Source organism: Phascolarctos cinereus, unplaced genomic scaffold, assembly GCF_003287225.1.
Source record: "Phascolarctos cinereus isolate Bilbo 61053 unplaced genomic scaffold, phaCin_HiC Scaffold_3;HRSCAF=262, whole genome shotgun sequence".
In the NCBI taxonomy this organism is placed as follows: Eukaryota; Metazoa; Chordata; class Mammalia; order Diprotodontia; family Phascolarctidae; genus Phascolarctos; species Phascolarctos cinereus.
Genome location: NW_027555736.1, coordinates 37,034,061 through 37,053,236, shown reverse-complemented (window position 1 = coordinate 37,053,236; position 19,176 = coordinate 37,034,061). Strand labels below are relative to the sequence as shown.

The 19,176-nt window shown below is 47.2% G+C and overlaps 1 protein-coding gene across 4 annotated transcripts in view; it reads left to right on the top strand.

Moving 5' to 3' along the window:
• The window catches only part of LDB3 (LIM domain binding 3), a 115,814-nt gene continuing 96,638 nt past the window's right edge, over positions 1-19,176 (top strand). For 3 of the 4 annotated variants that reach the window (XM_020994604.2, XM_020994602.2, XM_020994601.2), the window contains exons 1-2: positions 1-104; positions 203-327. In XM_020994604.2, the coding sequence (XP_020850263.1) occupies positions 235-327 (93 nt within the window). In that variant the 5' untranslated portion in view covers positions 1-104; positions 203-234. The remainder of the gene's footprint in view (positions 105-202; positions 328-19,176) is intronic. The other variant, XM_020994605.2, reaches the window with a different exon arrangement.

The window sequence follows — 19,176 nt, the reverse complement described above, 5'->3', positions numbered from 1 at the left end:
ATCAGTGTCGACGTTAGAGCTGCCCTCTATTCTTAGGTGGCTCTCCATCTGGGCTGTGCAGGCAAGGCAGACCGGGTGGCTTCCCTGTCGGGCTGGGGAGGGCGGTTGGTATTTCTTTTCTTCCTTACACTGCTCCCCATGCTGCTTTCCCACCCTCTTTTTGTCTACCTCTCCTCTACCTACTTCTCTGTTTGTCCTGCAGAGGCTAAGGGTGACCGGTGCACCAATCCTGGGATGGCTTACAGCGTGACCCTCACTGGCCCAGGACCCTGGGGCTTCCGTCTCCAGGGGGGCAAGGACTTCAACATGCCACTCACCATCTCTCGGGTGAGTGTCTCGGGGGATGCATGGCCTGCTTGGCCTGAGCTGAGCACAGTTCTGGGGGTGGAGGAAAGTGCTTGATCTTTTCCTGGTTGCCTCCAGCCTTAGGGAAGAAAGCAACAGGTACCTTCAGAGGCCAGGGATGAAGAGCTGGGTACCTCTTTCCCTGGAATGATAAATGTCAGGGTTGGCAAGTAATTGTCAAATCAGCAGCTCATCGGTGGGCTTTGGTGGGGAGGGCGGTTGGGTGAGGAAATGACCACGTACAGGGGAGCCCAGTCAGAGGATGAGGGCATGTCAGCCCTTCTCTGACACCCCAATGGCCTGGATTGGTTGCATCATTGGCTGTCTCTTAGATAGGGCCTTGTGGTTGTGGCAGGGATGTAGAGTGTGAGTCCAACTGCCAGATTGAATGGGTAATGGGGTAGATGGATGGATCACTGAATAACTTACTTAGGCTGTGGAGACACAGGAAGTCCTGGTTTTCAAGATAATTCATCTTTGTTGATAAAGCACCATTCCATTGAGATTTCCTGTAGCCAGTCCAGTGCGCTGAGATTTTGGTGGGGGGGGGGAAGGAGGAGAGGAGGGACACCTATGTATGGGAGAAGGTGGCAGATCTTACCTTAGGTAGGTTTCCTGCTATCATATTGAAGATTGGAGGTACTCAGGGAGTCAGCACCCAATGTTTGGGGCTCAGCTGTCCAGCCAAGCAGAAGGGTCCTGGCCTCAGGGCTGAAGCTGGGGAAAGGTCAGCTCATACCAAAGCCTTTTTTCTTCCCAAAAGGCTTTTCTCACAGCCAAGTCTATATTTCTCAATCCCTGTGTTCTAGGATGGAAGTGAAACATGATCAAGGGAATCGGGTGGCTTAATTGAGCTATGAAATATTCTTTTTAGTCTTCCAGGTACTGGAGAGATAAAGAGAGAGAGAGAGAGAGAGAGAGAGAGAGAGAGAGAGAGAGAACACCATCCCTCTTAAATTCATAAACGATTAATGATTTAGAGAAATGTAGGGGGAGAGGAGAGGAGAGGAGAGGAGAGGAGAGGAGAAGCAGAGAAAGAGAGAGGAGAGGTATGGAAAGAGGAAGAATGAAGCAACTAGAGAGAGAAGAGAAAAGAAAAGAAGGGGAGAGAAGAGGAAAGAGAAGAGGAGTGAAGAGAGAGGAGGAGGAAGGACAGAAGAAGACAAAGGAGGAGGGAGGGGAGAAGAGGGGTGAAAGCAAGAGAGAATAAGAAGGGAGAAGAGTGAGGAGAAGAAGAAAAAGGAGAAATGTTAGAAGGAAGAGAGGAGCAATGAAGGAAGAGGAGAAGGAGAAGAGGAGAAGAAGAGAGAGGAGAGGTGTGGGAGAGGGCGGGGAGAAGAGAGGAATGGAACAAAAGAAAGATGCTATTTGGAAGAGGCTGTGAGACTCCTGAGTGGCCAAATGGCAGATCCTGCAGATGTCCAGCCAGGTTTCCTGAAGGTCTGAAATCCAGGCTACCTCTAGACCTTCACAGCGAGAGCTGGGCTGTGGCAATGAGGGAGTCAGGGGCTAGGAAGAACATCGCTTGCCCCTTAATTACAAAACCAGAAGGTCCAAGCAGCGGTTCTGTAGCATGAGGGCTCAGACATACGTAGTGGCCATGAGGTTCGTGGGGCAGCATTGTCCCATCCCATTCCAGCCTGGATGGAAGCCCTGACAGGAGCTGCTTCTGGGCTGTCTCACCTCTCAGTGCCCTTTGCAAGTGGTGATAATGGCCACCAACTCTGATGTTCTCCCTCTGCCATTCCTGACACTTGAGATAGTCCTTGGAAAATGTGCTGGGCTTTTTTCTTTGAAAAGTGTATCCCTTATCTAGTTCCTAGGGACTCATGCGAGGGTCTGAGAGGTGCTGCTCATTCCAGCGTTTTTCCCTGCAGTCCTCGAGCCTTGGGGGTTAACCTCTTCCCTGCTGACCCATCATTGGCTGTCTCCTTTTCTTTCCTCTTTCTTCCCCTCATTTTTCTTTTTCTCTGCTATGGCCTCGTCCATGCTATGACTGACTCTCACTAGCTCACGCTGTGTCCTAAAGGAAAGGAGACCTGAGAAGTGCAGGAGATGACAGTTTTGCACCCAGAAGGGACATGGGAGGACCTCTGTAGTCCAGTCCCCTCATTTGACATCCAAAGAAATAGGTCAAATCAGTGATGTGACTTGCCCAAGGTCACACTGGTAATTAGTGAGAGCTGGCATTGCAGCTGAGGTCCCACTCCAACCTGAGCCCTCGCTACATTGTAGCACACTGTGTTATTAAGTAGCAGGAGAGAGGGATCACACTTGCTCAGACTGTCTCCACAGGGCTGAATTAGAAATAATGAGTGGAAGACATGAGGAGATCAATTTCAACTTGTCCAGAGTTGGGGTAGGGGGCTTCCTAACACTCAGATCTGCCCATAAGCAGAATGGGGCTATCTAAGGAGGGAGTGAGCTTCCCAAGGCTGCAGGGATAATGTCTCAAAGACAAGCCCTGACCAAGTAGGGTTGGAGCAGCTGCTCTTTGAGGTTCCAGACAGCCCAGATATGAGGTTGGTCCTTCCCCTCAACATCCATATCATGCGTATAACTAGTTATTTCCAAGTTGCCATCTTCCTCTGCCCTGACCTCCCACCTTCATTAGAATGTGAACTCCTTATGGAGTTTTTGCCTTTCTTGTATCTCCAGTGCTGACTGACTGACCACACTCAGTAGCTTCTAAGCTCCCTGCTCCATCAAAGTCCATGCTCCTATGTGGCTGTGAGTCTCACAGCACCCCCAACATACCCCCGACCTCCCAGCCTGCTCTAGAAGGCAGACAGGTTGATTTATGAGGGAAGTCTCAGCTGCTTTAGCACATGGTGACAGCTGTCATATTCTAACAGATCACACCCCCTACCCCACCCAATCCTTGCTTTACCAAGTTCATAGGACTGATTCCCTGTTCCCTGAGGGACGGAAGTTGGGGTGAAACCCAAGCTGACGAGACACACTAATTGATAGGCAAGTTGCTCTCCCTCAAAGATCAGTCCAAACAGGGAGTTCCGAAAGAGAAAGGGAAGGGAGGCAGTTGTTTCAATTGGCACCTGACAGAGGCGGGGGCCAGGGCAAGGGGCAGGGAGCTGATTTCACATACCGTTATTCCACTCCAAGCCCCGAGACAGTACAGTGGGTTTTCAGAGCAGGATCCCTCAGAGGGGGCTTCAGTGGGAATCAGACCTATTGGATTCTGTGCCCCTTAAAAGCACTTTGTGTGTGTGTATGTGTGTGTGTAATTGCTTTAAAGCAAAGACAAACAGAACCAGCTTTTTGTCTTTTGTATGTTCTTTTTCTGAAGGGGAAATTATAGGATCACTATTGTAGACCTGGAAGGGACATTGGAGGCCATTGTCTTCCCCTTTTCCTTCTTGGTTTGATGAAGAAACAGAGGATGGGAGAGTGTGAGTGCCCCACCAAGGTCACACAGCCAGCAAGCTCTCCAACTCTATGCACTTTGCCACCTAGCTGCTTGTTTCAGAGAGTCATCTTGAGGCAGAGAAAGGCCCTGGAGCCAGGGGGTGATGGACTTTGCGAAGAGGGGCAAGGAAAAGGAGCAGATGGGCCTGGGGGTGGGGCAAGCCAGAGAGACAGCAACAGGGCTTGGGGCTTCTGGGAAGGGATAGGGATGGGAGTGGGGAGGGAAGCAGGAGCAGGACACTCTGAGGTTGGCACACCGGAATTGGAGGAGGGGTCAGGGAAGAGGGGAGAGGAACAAGACATTTGACTGAAAGGCTCAAATGACATGATATATAGAAAATGTGCTATATAAATGTTAGCTGTGGTTTATTTATTTAACAAAATTGTTTTGTTAAACATGTCCCAATTACATTTTAATCTGGTTCGGCCAGCACTTGGCTGCGTGGGGCCCAATGACATCTCTCATCTAGCCCAACAATTTACAGATGAGGAAACTGAGGCCCGGAGAAGGTTGACTTCCCCAAGTCTTGGGTCTTAGGTGAGGTCATACAAGTAGTGAATGACAGAGCCAGAATTTGAACCCAGGACCTGTGATTCCAAATCCAGCAGGATTTCCACTGTACCCATCCTGGGTCCCAGGGGACTTCTTGGAACTTAGATGGCTAGCTGAGCTCCTTCAGGGTGACAAACCCTAACCTGGCCAGGATGGGGCAAGACCCAAGCAAAGAGAAATTCTCATCCAGGCCCTTGTAATGTAATGGGCACTTTCACAATTAACTTGCTCCACCCCGGTCAATGGGTACAAAGGGAGAAGCTAAATGTTCTGAGACTGATTTTTTCTTCCTTAATCCCAGGAAGAGATGGCAAAGGGCATTCATTCCCCCTTACCTGCTTTATTGTGGTAAAAGTAACTCATCCCACTAAAGCATTCAGATATTTTCCAAGTGACACCACGAAGTAGGTTGGACAAAGATTATCATCCCCATTTTATGGATAAGGAGACTGAGGCTCAGAGAATTGAAGGAATTTCATCATAACAACAATAATGGAGTAAAGATTTGAACTCGAGGTATTTAGATTGCAGTTCAAATGTTGCTTGGCTTCCTCCGTGCCTTTCCCTATACCGACTTCTTCCCTATGTACCTGCCTGCCAAGCAAGCACTGTAAGTGGTGGGAGCTAGCTGCCTTGGGGCATTAGCCTGACTTGGCAAACCCAAACCTATAAACTGAATTAATAGTGGGAAAGTTTGCTGGGGCTCCAAAGGGGCCAGCTCTCACATGCCTTTCCTGGGCTGACAGCAATTCCCTGGGGGCAAGCCCTCTGCGACAGGAAGCCAGAAAAAAAGGCCCGTGATCTGGGTGGTCCTGTAGGGTTGGGAGAAGTAACACCTAGCCAACCCCAGTGGGGCAGGGAGTATCTGAAACTCAGCTCAGAATTTCCTCTGGGATCCTCAACATCAGGGGCCTACCACAGACAAGGAAAACAAGCCTGCACCTTATCGGCCAGAACTTTGAGGATTATTTGAGCCAGCACTGGCCTTCTGGACATCTTGTCTCCTTTCCCAAGGTCAGGCAAAGCAGAATGCTCTAGAGAAGCCTAGGGGATAAAGGACTGGACCTGAAGTCTGGAAGACCAGGGTTCAAATCCCATCTCTGTCATTTGTTACCTGTGTGGCCTCATACAAATCACTTAACCACTCTGGGTCTCAGTATCCTCATCCACAAAATTGAAATAATAATCTTTGTACAGCATGTAAAAAATGTACTTAGGGTGCACAATGTATATCATAGACAGAGTTTAATAAATGTTTGGTGAATTGAATTAATAATAATAACTAGCATGTATATAGCTCCTTAAGGTTTAAAAGACAGCTTACAATTATTATCTCATTTGATCCTTACAATAACCCTGGGAGGCAGGTATGGTTCTTATTCCCTTTTTATAGATGAGTCTATTCCTTGGGGATGTTGTGAGGAAAGTGCCTTAGTGTTAGACCAAGGGGTGTTATTATTGCCAGCTAGGTGGTGCTATAGGGCACCTGGAGTCAGGAAGACTCCTCTTCCTGAGTTCAAATCTGGCCTCAGAAACTTAACTAGCTGTGTGACCTTGGGCAAGTCACTTAACCCCATTTGCTTCAGTTTCCTCCTTTGTAAAATGAGCTGGAGAAGGAAATAGCAGACTGCTCCAGTATCTTTGCCAAGAAAGCCCCAAATGGAGTCAAGAAGAGCTGGACCTGGCTAAATAATAACAGCAAAGATCTGGTTAAGGAGGACAGTCCCTTTGCCTCCCCCTGGATGGGCTAGAGCTATGGTCCTAGGATCTGCTCTCTCTCTCCTCAGCCCCAGGCTCCCTCCCCACAGCCCTGCTGGGAAGTCCAAGGTGACACCCCAGAAGGTCTTCTCGAAGGGCCAGGAGGACCCAGGTGATAGATTCCCAGCTTCCCTTACCTGAGGAGTCCTCAGGAAAGCTCAGTGGCTGACATTTCTGCAACACGTTTCTAGTCTAATTCAATAAACATTTATTAGAGACCTACTATGTGCAAGCTGCTGGGTGAGGATTACAAAGATAGTTTTGATTTCTTTTTGGTTTTGTTTTTTTGGACTAGACCTGTGATTTCATTGGCATGGGAGATTCCCAGTTTCCTACCAATGAAGATCAGCTTCTGCTCTGCAATTTAAGTCTTAGAAAGTTGAGGGTTGGGGCAGCTAGGTGGCGCAGTGGAGAGAGCACCAGCACTGAATTCTGGAGGACCTGAGTTCAAATCTTACTAGTTGTGTGACCCTGGGCAAGTCACTTAACCCCATTGCCTAACCAAAAAAAAGAAAAAAGAAAAAAAGAAAATTGAGGGTAAGTCAGTCAATCAGTTAGTCAGTCACCAAGCAGCTGCTATATGCCAGACACTGATAAGTTCTGGGATGCAAAGAATGGCAAATCAAGTGACTTGTATAGGGTCTCACAGCCAGCAGCAAGGCCTAAACCCATCTCTTCCAGACTCAGGTACAAGATTTCTAACCACTGTGTGACACTTTCCCTCACAAAGATACAAATGCAACTTTATAATAAGGCAGTTAGGTGGTGCAGTGGATAGAGCTCTGCAGCTGGAGTCAGGAAGATCTGAGTTCAAATCCAGCCTCAGACACTTACTAGTTGTAGGATCCTAAGTAAGTTACTTAACCTTTGTTTGCCTCAGTTTTCTCATTTGTAAAAAGGAACTAAAAATAGCAGTTGTCTCCCAAGGTTGTAAGTCTCAAATGAGATCTTTGTAAAGTATTCTGTAAACCTTAAGGAGCTATATACATGCTAGCTATTATTATTATTATTAATTCAATTCCGCAAATTTTTTATTAAATTCTTACTGTGTTCAGTGTCTCTGAAGAGCTATAAAGTTTAGGTAAGCTATAGTCTTTGGGTTCATAGATAAAACACAGACGGTGCTGTCAAGTGGCTTCAAATCTATTAGGAGGATGAGGTAAATAAATACATGAGAACGGGATGAGTTTGTAATTTGCTAAGTGCAGAGGACAGGACAAATAAATTTGAAAAGGAAAAAATAAATCCCTTGTAGCTAGGGAGATCAGAGAAAGCTTCCTGGAGGGGGGTGTCATATGTGAACTGGGCCTTGAAGGAAGAGAAAAATATCAATAATCAAAGAAAGGAAGGTGTTCCAGGCACGGCAAACTGTAGTAAGCAAAGAAGAGGGGGGGATAAGATTGGAGACCAGTCAAGCAATGCATCGTAGATGGAAAGTAGAGTCTGTTAAAAGGAGTTATGTGAGAGAGATAGAAAAGCAGGCTCTAGCCAGAACATGGAGGGCCTTGAATGACAAGTGAAGGAGGTCGTCTCTTATTTGATGGACAGTAGGAAGCAGCAGACCCAGGCAAACGGCTTCAAGGAGAAGGATCCTGGCCAGCTCCTCCCATGCTCCTCAATGCCTTATTTTAAAAAGCAAAGTCTATTTACTCCTTCTCCACCCCTTGCCTTACCCCTCCTCCAATAAATGAATTGTCCCTTTTTTGTTTTTTTTTTTGGTGAGGCAATTGGAGTTAAGTGACTTGCCTAGGGTCTCACAGCTAGTAAGTGTTATGTGTCTGAGGCCAGATTTGAACTCAGGTCCTCCTGATTTCAAGGCCGGTGCTCTATCCACTGTGCCACCTAGCTGCCTCTGACCCTTCCCTTTTAACAAAGAAATGTAGTCAAACAAAAGCGACCCTGTCTGACGGTGAGAGCAATATTCTTCCCCCATAGACCCCCACCTTTCTGCAAAGAGGAGGGAGGAATGTTTTATTATCTGTGTCTAGGAGCTTAATAGATAGAGAGGCAGCCTCAAAACCAGAAAGACCTGGGTTCCCATCACACACCTGACGCCATGGATGTGTGACCCTGGGCCAGTCTTAATCTTTCTGTACTCCAGTTATTCAATTGTGAAGGACTCTTGACCCAGTGGCCCATACTGTCCGTGGAGTTTTCTTGGCCAAGATACTGGAGTGGTTTGCCATTTCCTGCACCAGTGGATTAAGGCAAACAGAGGTTAAATGACTTGTCCAGGGGTCATACAGCTAGTGTCTGAAGCTGTATTTGAATTCAGGTTTTCCTTACTCCAGGCTCAGTGCTCTATCCACTGAGCCATCTAGCTGTCTCCTTCTGTGTTGCAGGAAACTACTTAAATTATAAGTTACAAAAGAGGTATTGAACAGTATTGATAAAGGAGTTTCCTCACTTAGCAATCCCCTATACCAATGAAATGGCAAGGCTAGCCACTAGGTGGCGCCACAATGCACAGCAAGCCAGACTTGGGAGTCAGGAAGACTTGAGTTAAAATCTTGGCTCAGATCAGCTGTTTGACCCTGGGCCAGTCAGTCACCTTCTCTTGACCTCAGTTAATCTAATCAAATGAGGTAAAATGCCTAGCAAAACTTAAAGTCTTACATCTAGCTATGATGACGATGGTGATGATCGCCATCTCTAGGACTAGGTTGGCTAGGTTCTTCTAATTTCAATGCAATTCAATAAACATTTATTAAGCGCCTACTGTGTGCCAGGCACTGTGCTAAGCGCTGGGGATGTAAACAAAGGCAGCTTTCTTCTAGTACTCTTTGTATTTCCATTACTATAGTCAGAATGTATGTTATCCTCCTGGGTCTGCTTTGCGCCACTGTGCATCAGTTCATATGCTCTTCCCGTGTTTCTCTCAAGTCCTCATTTTATACAGCAGAATGACATTCCATCACATTCCCATTCCCCAGTCTATGTCACCCCTTCCATCCCCAGTTCTTTGCTACCATAAAAATACTATTGGGACATCCTGGTTTACACGGGACATTTCCTTCCGGCTCTGACCTCCTTTGGGGGCTGGGGTGGTGGGTCTGTACCCGGGAGTTGGATTGCTGGCTCAAGGGCTGTAGACATTTCAGTCCCTTTTCTTGCATAATTCCAGTTTATTTCCTAGAACAATCTGTCCCTAACGGTCTTATTCACAGCTGTCTTTACTCTTTTTGTTCATAAGAATCCAGGCCTCCCCCTTTACAAAAGGGCTTTGGTGAGAAGGGACCTTCTCTCCCAGCTGCAACCCCCTCTTTCCCCTCCCACTACCCCCACCAGGCTCCCAGAACAGCATCCCTCATGGGCCCCCAGATGGTAACCTAATCACCCAAGTAGCCTGCCTGGGGCTCCCTGTCCTCCAAGGGAGGCCTCAGCACATTCCTGGCACGCCTGAGCAGTCAGGGATAGCTGATGACCTCACGCAGGATCTCAGCAGGAACAGATCATGTTAGCTCCATGTTCTCTCCCACTGGGGGGTCGAGAAGCATAGGTGGGAGGTTAGGACTTTAGCTAGGCAGAGAGAAGAACTTCCTGACTCAGGGCTCGAATTAATGACTCAGGGGTCTTTCCAAACAGGACTGCCTCTCATCAGTCTGGGGTCATGTTGAGAGGCAGAGGGATGACTGAGGTGACCTGCCAACCTTCCTAGCGGAGCTTTGCCAGTGTGCCAGAGTTGAAGAGGAGACTGGACAGCTGGGAACTTTGGCTTCTTCTCTGGCCTTGCAGAGTCTCTGGGCTAGGAAGGCTGGGCCAGACTCTGGGGTGAGGTTCTGGTGGGTGCCCTGATGGGATCTGGCTCGCCTTCTTGCCCAAGGTCACACAGATAGCAAGTTGCAGAGATGGGATCTGAACCCAGGTCTTTAAGGTGGAGTGGTGAAGCCAGTTCTGGGTAGGGGGATTGACACGTGTGTATGCGTGTATAAACGTGCTCAGTAGGTCAGCGTCCTATAACAATGGCTTGCCAAGTCAGCCTTCCCCATGGGCCAAGGAGGCAGTGGCCTAGATGGTACCTAGAATTTCACCATCAGAGTACTGTTGTTGTTAAAACACGGCTGACATTCACTGACTTCTTATGAAATGCAGCTTCCTATGGGAAAGGATCCTACTGAGCACCATCAGAAGTCATTCACACTGTTGTGTGCACAAGGTGATCTGCCCCCTTTCTTGGGTTAACAGTAACAATAGCCATTCACTCTAAGTGCTCTGAGGTTTCCAAAGTGCCCTTTACACTCACCATCTAATTTAATCCTCCCGACGTCCCAGGGAGCTAAGTCTTACAGGTCGTAGACTTAGAGTCGGGAGGAGTCTCCAAAGCCCTCTAATCCAGCCATCCTCATTTCACATGTGAGGAAACTGAGGCCAGAGAAGTCAAGTCACTTGCCCAGGGTCACACAGATAGTAAATGTTAGAGGCAGCACTGGAACCCAGATCTTCCTTTGCACTCCACGGCTTCCCAGTGGGAAGCATCAGCTCCCTTTTACACATGACACATAAGACTCAGAGAGATCAGTCATTAGCTGAGTGCAGGGAATGGGTGCTTGAATTCTGAAGGGAGAGGGAAGAATAAGGGGAAGGGGATGAGAGGCTGGTTTTAGAACAGGGTCCCTGAGGGAGGATCAGGAAAGAGGGTTAGGCATTGGGAGAACACTTCCAGGGGCCCTGTGAGAGTAAAGGGGTGAGCACCAAGAAGTCACAAAGGGCTGCAGGGGAGGGTGGGACAAGAAACAATTCCCCCCCCCCAGTCTTACCTAGGACAGCCCTGGGGGATGGAGATGGAATCCCAGCCCACCCTGGTGAAAGGAATAAGAATCCTGCCTCTGAGCCTCGCCTGTGTGCTTCTCTGAGTCTCACTTTTCTCATCTGCAAAATGGGGGGATTGGGGCCTCCCAGCTCTGGGTCCATGGCCTTATGGTTTTACGACTCCACTGTATCTCCCCACTGTACCCCAAAAGCCAAGTGATGGATGTCGAGTGTTTGGCCAACTAAAAGCATTTTGTATAAACAGACACACATAAATAAATAAAAACATATACACACACATGCATACATAACATATACTATATATACATATCTATTCTTGAAGCATTATATATGTATACACACATATACATATACATACACACATATCTATCTTAAAGTATTATGTATGAAAATATATAATGTTTTAAGGTTGTATAAATAAATACATTAAAATACATGAAGTTTTATCTATGCACATACATACATTTCTGAGTGTATGTATTCCTATATTCATTCATGTACATATGTACTCATATATACATATGTGTGTGTATACACACACACTAGATAGATAGATAGATAGATAGATAGATAGATAGATAGATAGATAGATATGTGTGTGTATTAGGATTATGCCAACTACCATATCAGTCCTTCACAGACCTCCTAACGTCAGCATGGGGATCCTTCCCACGCCATTGCACACAGCAAACTCGGTACAATTCAACAGCAGTAATAGTAACAACAATGACAATAACAATAACTAGTATTTCTAAAGCACTTAATATGCATTATCTCACTTGACACACTAGTCGGTCAATAAACGTTTATTGAATGCCTACTAAGCGCCAGGCACTATGATAAGTACACAGAGGCACACAGCAGTGCACCTGGGGTCAGGAAGATCTGAGTTCAAATCTACCCTCACACACTTCCTAGCTGGGTGACCCTGGACAAGTCCCTTTACCTCTGCTGCCTCTGTTTCCTCTGCACCCACCTCCCAGGGTTGTTGGGAAGATCAAATGAGATAATAATTGTAAAGCTCTTAGCATGGAGCCTGGCACATAGTAGGTTGCTGTTTTTTAGTCATTTCGGACTCTTCATGACTTTGCTTGGCAAAGATACTCTAGTGGTTTGTGCTTTCCTTCTCTAGCTCATTTTACACATGAGAAAACCGAGGCAAGCAGCGTTAAGTGACTTGTCCAGGGTCACACAGCTAGTACGTGTATAAGGCCATATTTGGACTCAGGAAGATGAGTCTTCCTGATGATCCCAAGCCCAGTGCTCAATTCAAAGACAGGCAAAAGACAGTCCTTTATGCCAAGGAGCTCGCAGTCTGATAGGGCAGACATGTATCTCATCGTCTTTGAAGATTATTCTAGCCAAAAATCCACCTCTCCAACCTCCCAGTGACTGACCCACCGGTGAGCCTCTGACACATTGTTAGGCTGAGCCCTGGACAGCAGATGTGGGGCCCGTCACCAGGCTGGTCCTCTAAGCCTTCCCAGTGATCGGGGATCTGCCAGGACTGGTGCTTCAACGGTAAAGCCTTAGAGAGCCCAGGATCACGGGCATACCACGAAGCTACACGTGGTAGGGGACAGAGTAGGAGGCAGGGGAAAGAGTTCGAGATCTGGAGTCAGAAGGCCTGGGTTCGGATCCTGCCTCTGCCACCCGTGTGTGACCTGGGGCAATTAACCTACCTTCTCTGGGTCTCAACTTCCACATCTGTAAAATGGAGAGATTGAACTAGCTAGACATTGCTAAATTCCCTTCTCACTCTAAATGTTACCCCATGAGAGGTAGATAGGTGGTGTGATAGATAGAGTTGGAGAGACCCGAGTTTTCATCCTGCCTCAGGTACTCAGGAGCTGGAGCTGGTTAAAACCTGTTTGTAAGCTGATTGTTAAATTTCAGTGTGAGCATTTATACCCTAGAAATTGGCCAACAGACTTGATTTATTCTTTTGTTCATTGTCTAGACGTAAGAAAATGATGGAGAAAATGTGAATTAATGCAGGTTGCTGTTCTTTCTTAGTTTGGATTGAATTTTAAAAGTGTACAGTGAGAACTTTTTTACTTCTGAAGAGCCGGTTGTTAAACATTAATCAGCATACCCCACAGCATTATGACTTTGGGGAAGTCACTCAACTTTGTTCAGCTTCAGTGTCTCTACCTGTAAAACTGGTTATCTTTGGGGCAGCTAGGTGGCACAGTGGATACAGCACCGGCCCTGGAGTCAAGAGGACCTGAGTTCAAATCTGGCCTCAGACACTTGATACTTACTAGCTGTGTGACCCTGGGCAAGTCACTTAACCCCATTGCCTAGCCAAAAAAAAAATCTGTTGTCTTACCTGATTTTCACAGAGACCCTGTGAGGGAGGTGGGGCCATGGGGTTTCTTAGCAGGAAGCATTTTGGAGTCAGAAGATACCTGGGCTAAGAATCCCTCCGCTGATACTTGTGGCTGTGTGATTATAGACCAGTCATCTATAAAATGGGGGGTACTGATTAATCCCTGGGGTACCCATCCCATGAGGCTGTTGACATAGCTGGTGGAAAATATTGTATATGCCCTGAATGGCCAGATAAAAGTCATCCCCCATTTTACAGATGAGGAAACAGAGGACATGACTTGTCCAAGGTCATAGAGTAAGAGTGATGGAGTGAGGACTGAAAGCCTCTTGTCCTTCTCCAAGGCCAGGCAGCTTTTTCTACCAGGCCACCTTGACGTCCTAGTCGTTCAACAAATATTTGCTAGGCATATTCTGCAGGTGTAGTGCTGTTCTAGTCTTCGGGGAAGCTTCCATGTTTAGGTAACATATGGCCCCTCCATTTGTGGGCTTTTAGACAGCACAAACATGAAGAACTCTAGTAGTCAGTAATGTGTGATAAGGGCCTCAGGGAGGTACAAATGGAGCCTTCTGTATGGTCAGGTAACAAGCATTTATTATGCATCCCAGGCACTGTGCTAAGCACTCAGGGTATAAGTCTTTACCAACTGGAGGCAATCAGGGGAGGTATCCTGGAGGAGGTGGTATTTAGTGTGGGGCTGCAAAAAAAAAAAAAAGACAGCAGGGCTGGCAGAGGGAGAGCATTCCAGGTACAGGAAACATCATAAGCAGAAGTGGAGCTGTACAGGGGACAGTTGCCAGGAAGGAAGCTAATTTCAGTGGACAGACTGAATAAAGGATGGGCAGAAATGATGCTTATACTGAGCCCCAACTAATGGCCACACCACTATGGCCAGGTCCAGGTGGTTCCATCACCGGAGGTGTTTGGAGTAAGGGGATAGGCCAGTGCCCACAGCTGGATGGCCTGTATTAGACTCTATGGTGGAGGAGAAGATGGGGAAGGGCCCAGTCTCTCTAGCCAGACAACTCCCCCTGCCTCCTCCCTGCTCCTACCCTGGCTCCCCGGATGACATCAGCCGTGTTCTTGGCCTGACCTTGTGGGCACAGGAGAGTGGACCTGTACCTCTTCTAGGAGCTGTCCAATCCGAGGTTCAGCCCCACAGTGAAACATTGGATTTCTCAATTCTGAGCCCCCATACTCAGTAGTTGGGATATGGGTGCTCAGTAGAGGCTAAGCAGCCTGGGGAAGGGGGAAGAGTCCCTTTACAAAGAGAGGTTTGAAGGGAACAGCTTTATTTATCTCTCAACAGGTGCACATGGGCAGCTGTAATGGGAGCTGGGCTCCTTCCCCCCACCCTCAGCTGCCCCACATGTCCTTCTCCCCACTCCCTTCCCAGCCTGGGAGGAAGCTCTCCCCTGGGGAGTCAGGGGTTGGAATGAGGAGACCAGCTGCTCAGGAGCAGTCCCTGCCCTGCCTCTGGTCAGTGGGGCTGATTAAGTGAGAATAGGGGGCCAGGGTCAGTGACTGAGGAGAGGGGGACCTGCATAGATTCGACAGGCACCATGGAGAAATGTCAATTCAGAGATGATCTAGAAAATCATAGGATTTAGAGATGGAGAGGGTCTCAAAAGTCATCTGGTTCAATCACCTTATTAGACCCAGGAGGGAAACCAAAGAGGCAACATTATAGTACATACAGTGGCAAAGGTGCTGAATTTTCAAGTGAGAGAACATGGGCATGAACCCTGGCAAATCACTGAACTTCTCTGGACTTTGTGAAGTTGGTGGGTTGGGCTAGGCGACCTCTAGAGTCCCTTTTGGTTCATGATCCTGTGAGGCCTAGAGAGAGACCAGGCCATTAGGGAATAGATAGATCAAGGTTGCCCCTTGTGGCCTTTAGTGGACTGATTACCAGGGGCTTCGGTCCTCAGCCCTGCTCCGCTCAGCACTTTAATAGATGACTTAGAGGAGGGCAAAAGGGCCAAGCCAAAAAACAGACCGGTGATGCCAAGCTGGGAGGAACAGCAAATATGCTCGGTAATGGAATCACCTAAAAGGACGGGCTTAAGAAGCCAACTTCATGGGGCCAGGGTGGGGGCCTGTGACCAGGCAGCAGCTCTCATTTCCATCAGACTTGGGGGTTTAAGTGAATTGTCAGCTCAACATGAGCCAGAACCCAAGAAGACATGCAAGAATGGAGCAGTGTTTGATATCTGGGACAAAAGATGGGGTGGTCCTACTCTCCTCTGCCATGATCCTGCCCAGCTGGAGCACTCTGGCCAGTCCTGGGAAGCATACTTTAAGAAGGACATTGATAAGCTGAACCCTTTCCAGAGAAGGGTGAACAAGATGGTGAGGGTACCAGACACCATGTCATTTGATGATAAAGTCAAAGAACCCGGAGTGTTTATCTTGGGGAACATAAAAGGAGGAGGGGGAGGATACTTGTCCTCAAATAGCTTACAGATTACCTTATGGAAGAGAGGTTAGATTTTTTTTTTTTTAGCTTGGCCCTGGAGGGTTGAACTAGTATCAGCGTGCAGAAGTTCTAGAACCAAAGATTTTGGTATGATATTTAAAAAAAAACCCCAAAACTTCCCAGCAATAATATTTGTCTAAAAATGGAATGGGCCGATCTCACAGGATTAGTTCCCTATCATTGGAGGTATTCAAGTAGAGGCCAGATGACCACTTTTCCAGATGTTTTAGCAGTGATTCCCGGGCTCCCAGGGGTTCCAGTGGATGCCCTGTGTGGTCTCTTCCAGTTGTGACATCCTATGATTCTCTGACCCTGGCTATTCTGGGGAAGGTTGTGCTGGGCATTCCTGGAATTTCCCACCAGAAGCTTGCTTGTGTGTTTTGTTTCTGGTGCTACCCAGAGATGATGACAGGCAGTGCCTGTTTATAGCAAAGCCCCAAAGGTCAGGAATATAGACTGTGGTGAAGGCGCAGGCCCCCCTCCTGCACGGTGAAAGTAGACATGACTGTTTCTACTTGCTTAACAAGGCAAAGGTTATCGCATTTCAGCTACCTTCACTGGCCCCTGGTGTAGTCTTGCACCGAGGAGGCATTTCCTGAAATCCCATTCCCTCCTGGAGGAGGTATCTTCGGACAGTCCCCACTTTGTCAGGGCGCAGTGAGGGAATATCTAATGTCAGATTCTTGCAAAAGTTCTTATTCTGTGACCTGTGAACTTTTAAAAATATTTTGATAAAATATATTTTTTAAACATTTGGATTTAAATATAATTGATTTCCTTTGTAATCCTACGTGTTGCATTTGATGCATTTAAAATATTATTCTGAGAAAGGGCCCTCAGGTTTACCAGACACTGGTCCAGCAGTCCGCGATCCACACAAAATAAACCGAGAAGCCCCTGATCTAGTGGGCATGAACTGACTGGAGATTGAGAGCAATGAAAAGGGTGGGGGAAGGAAGCCTCCTTGGGAAGGGATCTGTGGCCCAGGAGAAGAAATAGCAAGCAGTTTCCCATCAGGATGGGGTTAGGGATAAACGAATCCAATAGGTAGACAAAAAGCAAAAGAAATTCTCAGCAATCATCCCAAATCTGGGAGATTAGTGCAGAGAGCATACACTGTAAAGGGGGATAATAAATGCAGGCAAAAGATGCCCTTTCCCTTAAGTCCAGTTTTTCTAACCCAAATCTTCAAAAGCTGAACCATTTTGCTGGACACAAAAATGAAACCATTCTCCTATGTGTAGAGGATAACATATATACAAATAAATAGATATAGCACATGTGCAAATAAATGCAAAATTAATGAGGAACACATAGGGCAGCGGTCACATCTGGACTCATACATTTACTATCTGTGTGACCCTGGGCAAGTCACTTAACTCTGTTTGCTTCAGCTTCCTCATCTGTAAAATAAGCTAGAGAAGTAAATGGCAAATCACCCCAATACATTTGCCAAGAAAACCCCAGATGGGGGTCAAAAAGAGTTGGACATCACCGAAGTAGCTGAAGCAACAATAAACTGAATCTCTGGGAGTGTTCTGATGCCAATTGTCATCCTGGCCATAGGACTGAATAAATCCCTTTTACCTTGGTTGAGCTGAGCCAAGGCTGGATTTTTTCTGAGGCTGTTATAATCAGAAAAGGAAATGGGGAGAAAGAGAGACAGAGAGAGAGAATGGGAGAGAGAGAGAGAGAGAGAGAGAGAGAGAGAGAGAGAGAGAGAGAGAGAGAGAGAGAGAGAGAGAGAGAGAGAGAATGGTCTAGCCTGTCTGACATGGCTTGTGGGGTGGGCCTGAGGAGAGGCCAGTTCTTTCTTGCCCCAATCCACTCTGGACTGGATGCTAGACCAAACAAGGATGAGTGCAAAATGCTATATTTGGATTAAAAAATGAACTACCCAAGCGCAGAATGGAGGCAATGTGGCCAAACACATTTTTAATTGCATCAGCTTCCTAATTGGTCTCTGCATCCAACCCTTCCTCTACATAGCTCGATATTCCGAAAGTCCGTGTCTGACCGTATCACTACCCTACCCAGGAAGTTTCAATGACTCTGGAGTTCCCGTAGGATAAAATAGAAACACCTCAGGCATTTGAGAGAGGTGGAGTGATAGAATAGACAGAGAAACTGCCTTTTGAGTTGGGGAGATCTGGGTTCAACGTCCACCCCCGACACGTGCTGGTGGCATAACTTAGCTCCTCAATATTCTAGGCCAATCTCTAAAACAGTGAATCTTAAGCTGAGGCTCATGGATGCCTCCTCCCCCTAGGAGTGTGATGGTAAAAAATATATCTTTATTTTCACTTACCTCTTGTTGAAATTTGACATTTCCTTCAAATACAATTTTTTTTAAAAGTTGCTTTGAGAAAGGGTCCACAGTTTTCCTTAGACTGTCGAAGGGGTCCATGACACACAACATTTTGAGAACCCCCGCCCTAAGATTTATAAGTTGCAGAGAGAGTCATAACTTGTACTTATGGAGGGTCTTTCCTCACCTGGGAGTTCTCTATACCAATGAAGCCATAGTCAGAGCTCCTGCCCCTCCTGGCATTTAAAACCCTTCACCATCTGGCGTCAGCCTGCCTTCTCAGTCTTCTCAGCTGTTCCCCTCCACGCCAGTGGGTAACCTCTCCCTTGCTCCGTTGCTCTGCAGGGGGCACCTCCCGTGGTGAAAATGTTCTCCCTCTTAACCTCCATTTCTTAGAAACCTTAACTCCACTGAAGGCACTGAAGATCCTCATCCTATAAGGAACCTTGGCTGATTCCCCTCTCCAGTTATTAGTGCCCCATCCCCATAATTTTGAGTTCATTTTGTGCAAAATTCTGTATTTACCTATTTGTGTGCACATCACTTCTCATCGACTCAAAGAGGGCCAGAGCTGGAACATGCCCCAGCCATCATGGCATCTAACCTGTTAACTGTAGAAAATGAAACTGGGCCACAGAGGCTAAATAAACTGCTCAGTATCAGTGGCAGCGTGAGCGCTAGAATGAAGGTCCCTGGAGCCCACTTCTAGATTCCACACCCAGTGGGTAGCAATCAGATTAACAACCAGCTGAACTCCTGCACTGAGGTGGGCTGGCCAGGAAGAGTCCTGGCCCTGCATCCAACTCGTAGAGTCAGAATGGACCTGAAAGGTCATCAAATTCCACACCCCCACTTTATAGGTGAGGAAACTGAGGCCCAGAGAGATGAAATCACCTGCCCAACACAGGGTGTAAGAACTTTGTGCAATGGGAGGATGAAAAGGGATTACAGGGAGCATAATGGGATTCTTCCTGATCATCAGATCTGTCTAAAAGTAGTCTGAGCTGCCTTCCCCTTACTGAAAGTCTTCAGAGGCTGGATGACTTGTTAAGGATGGAACCTTGGTCACCCAGTTGTTGTTCAGTCATTTTTCAGTAACATCGGACTCTCCATGACCCCTTTTGGGGTTTTCTTGGCAAAGATACTGGAGTGGTTTGCCATTTCCTTCTCCAGCTCATTTGACAGTGAGGAAACTGTGGCAAACA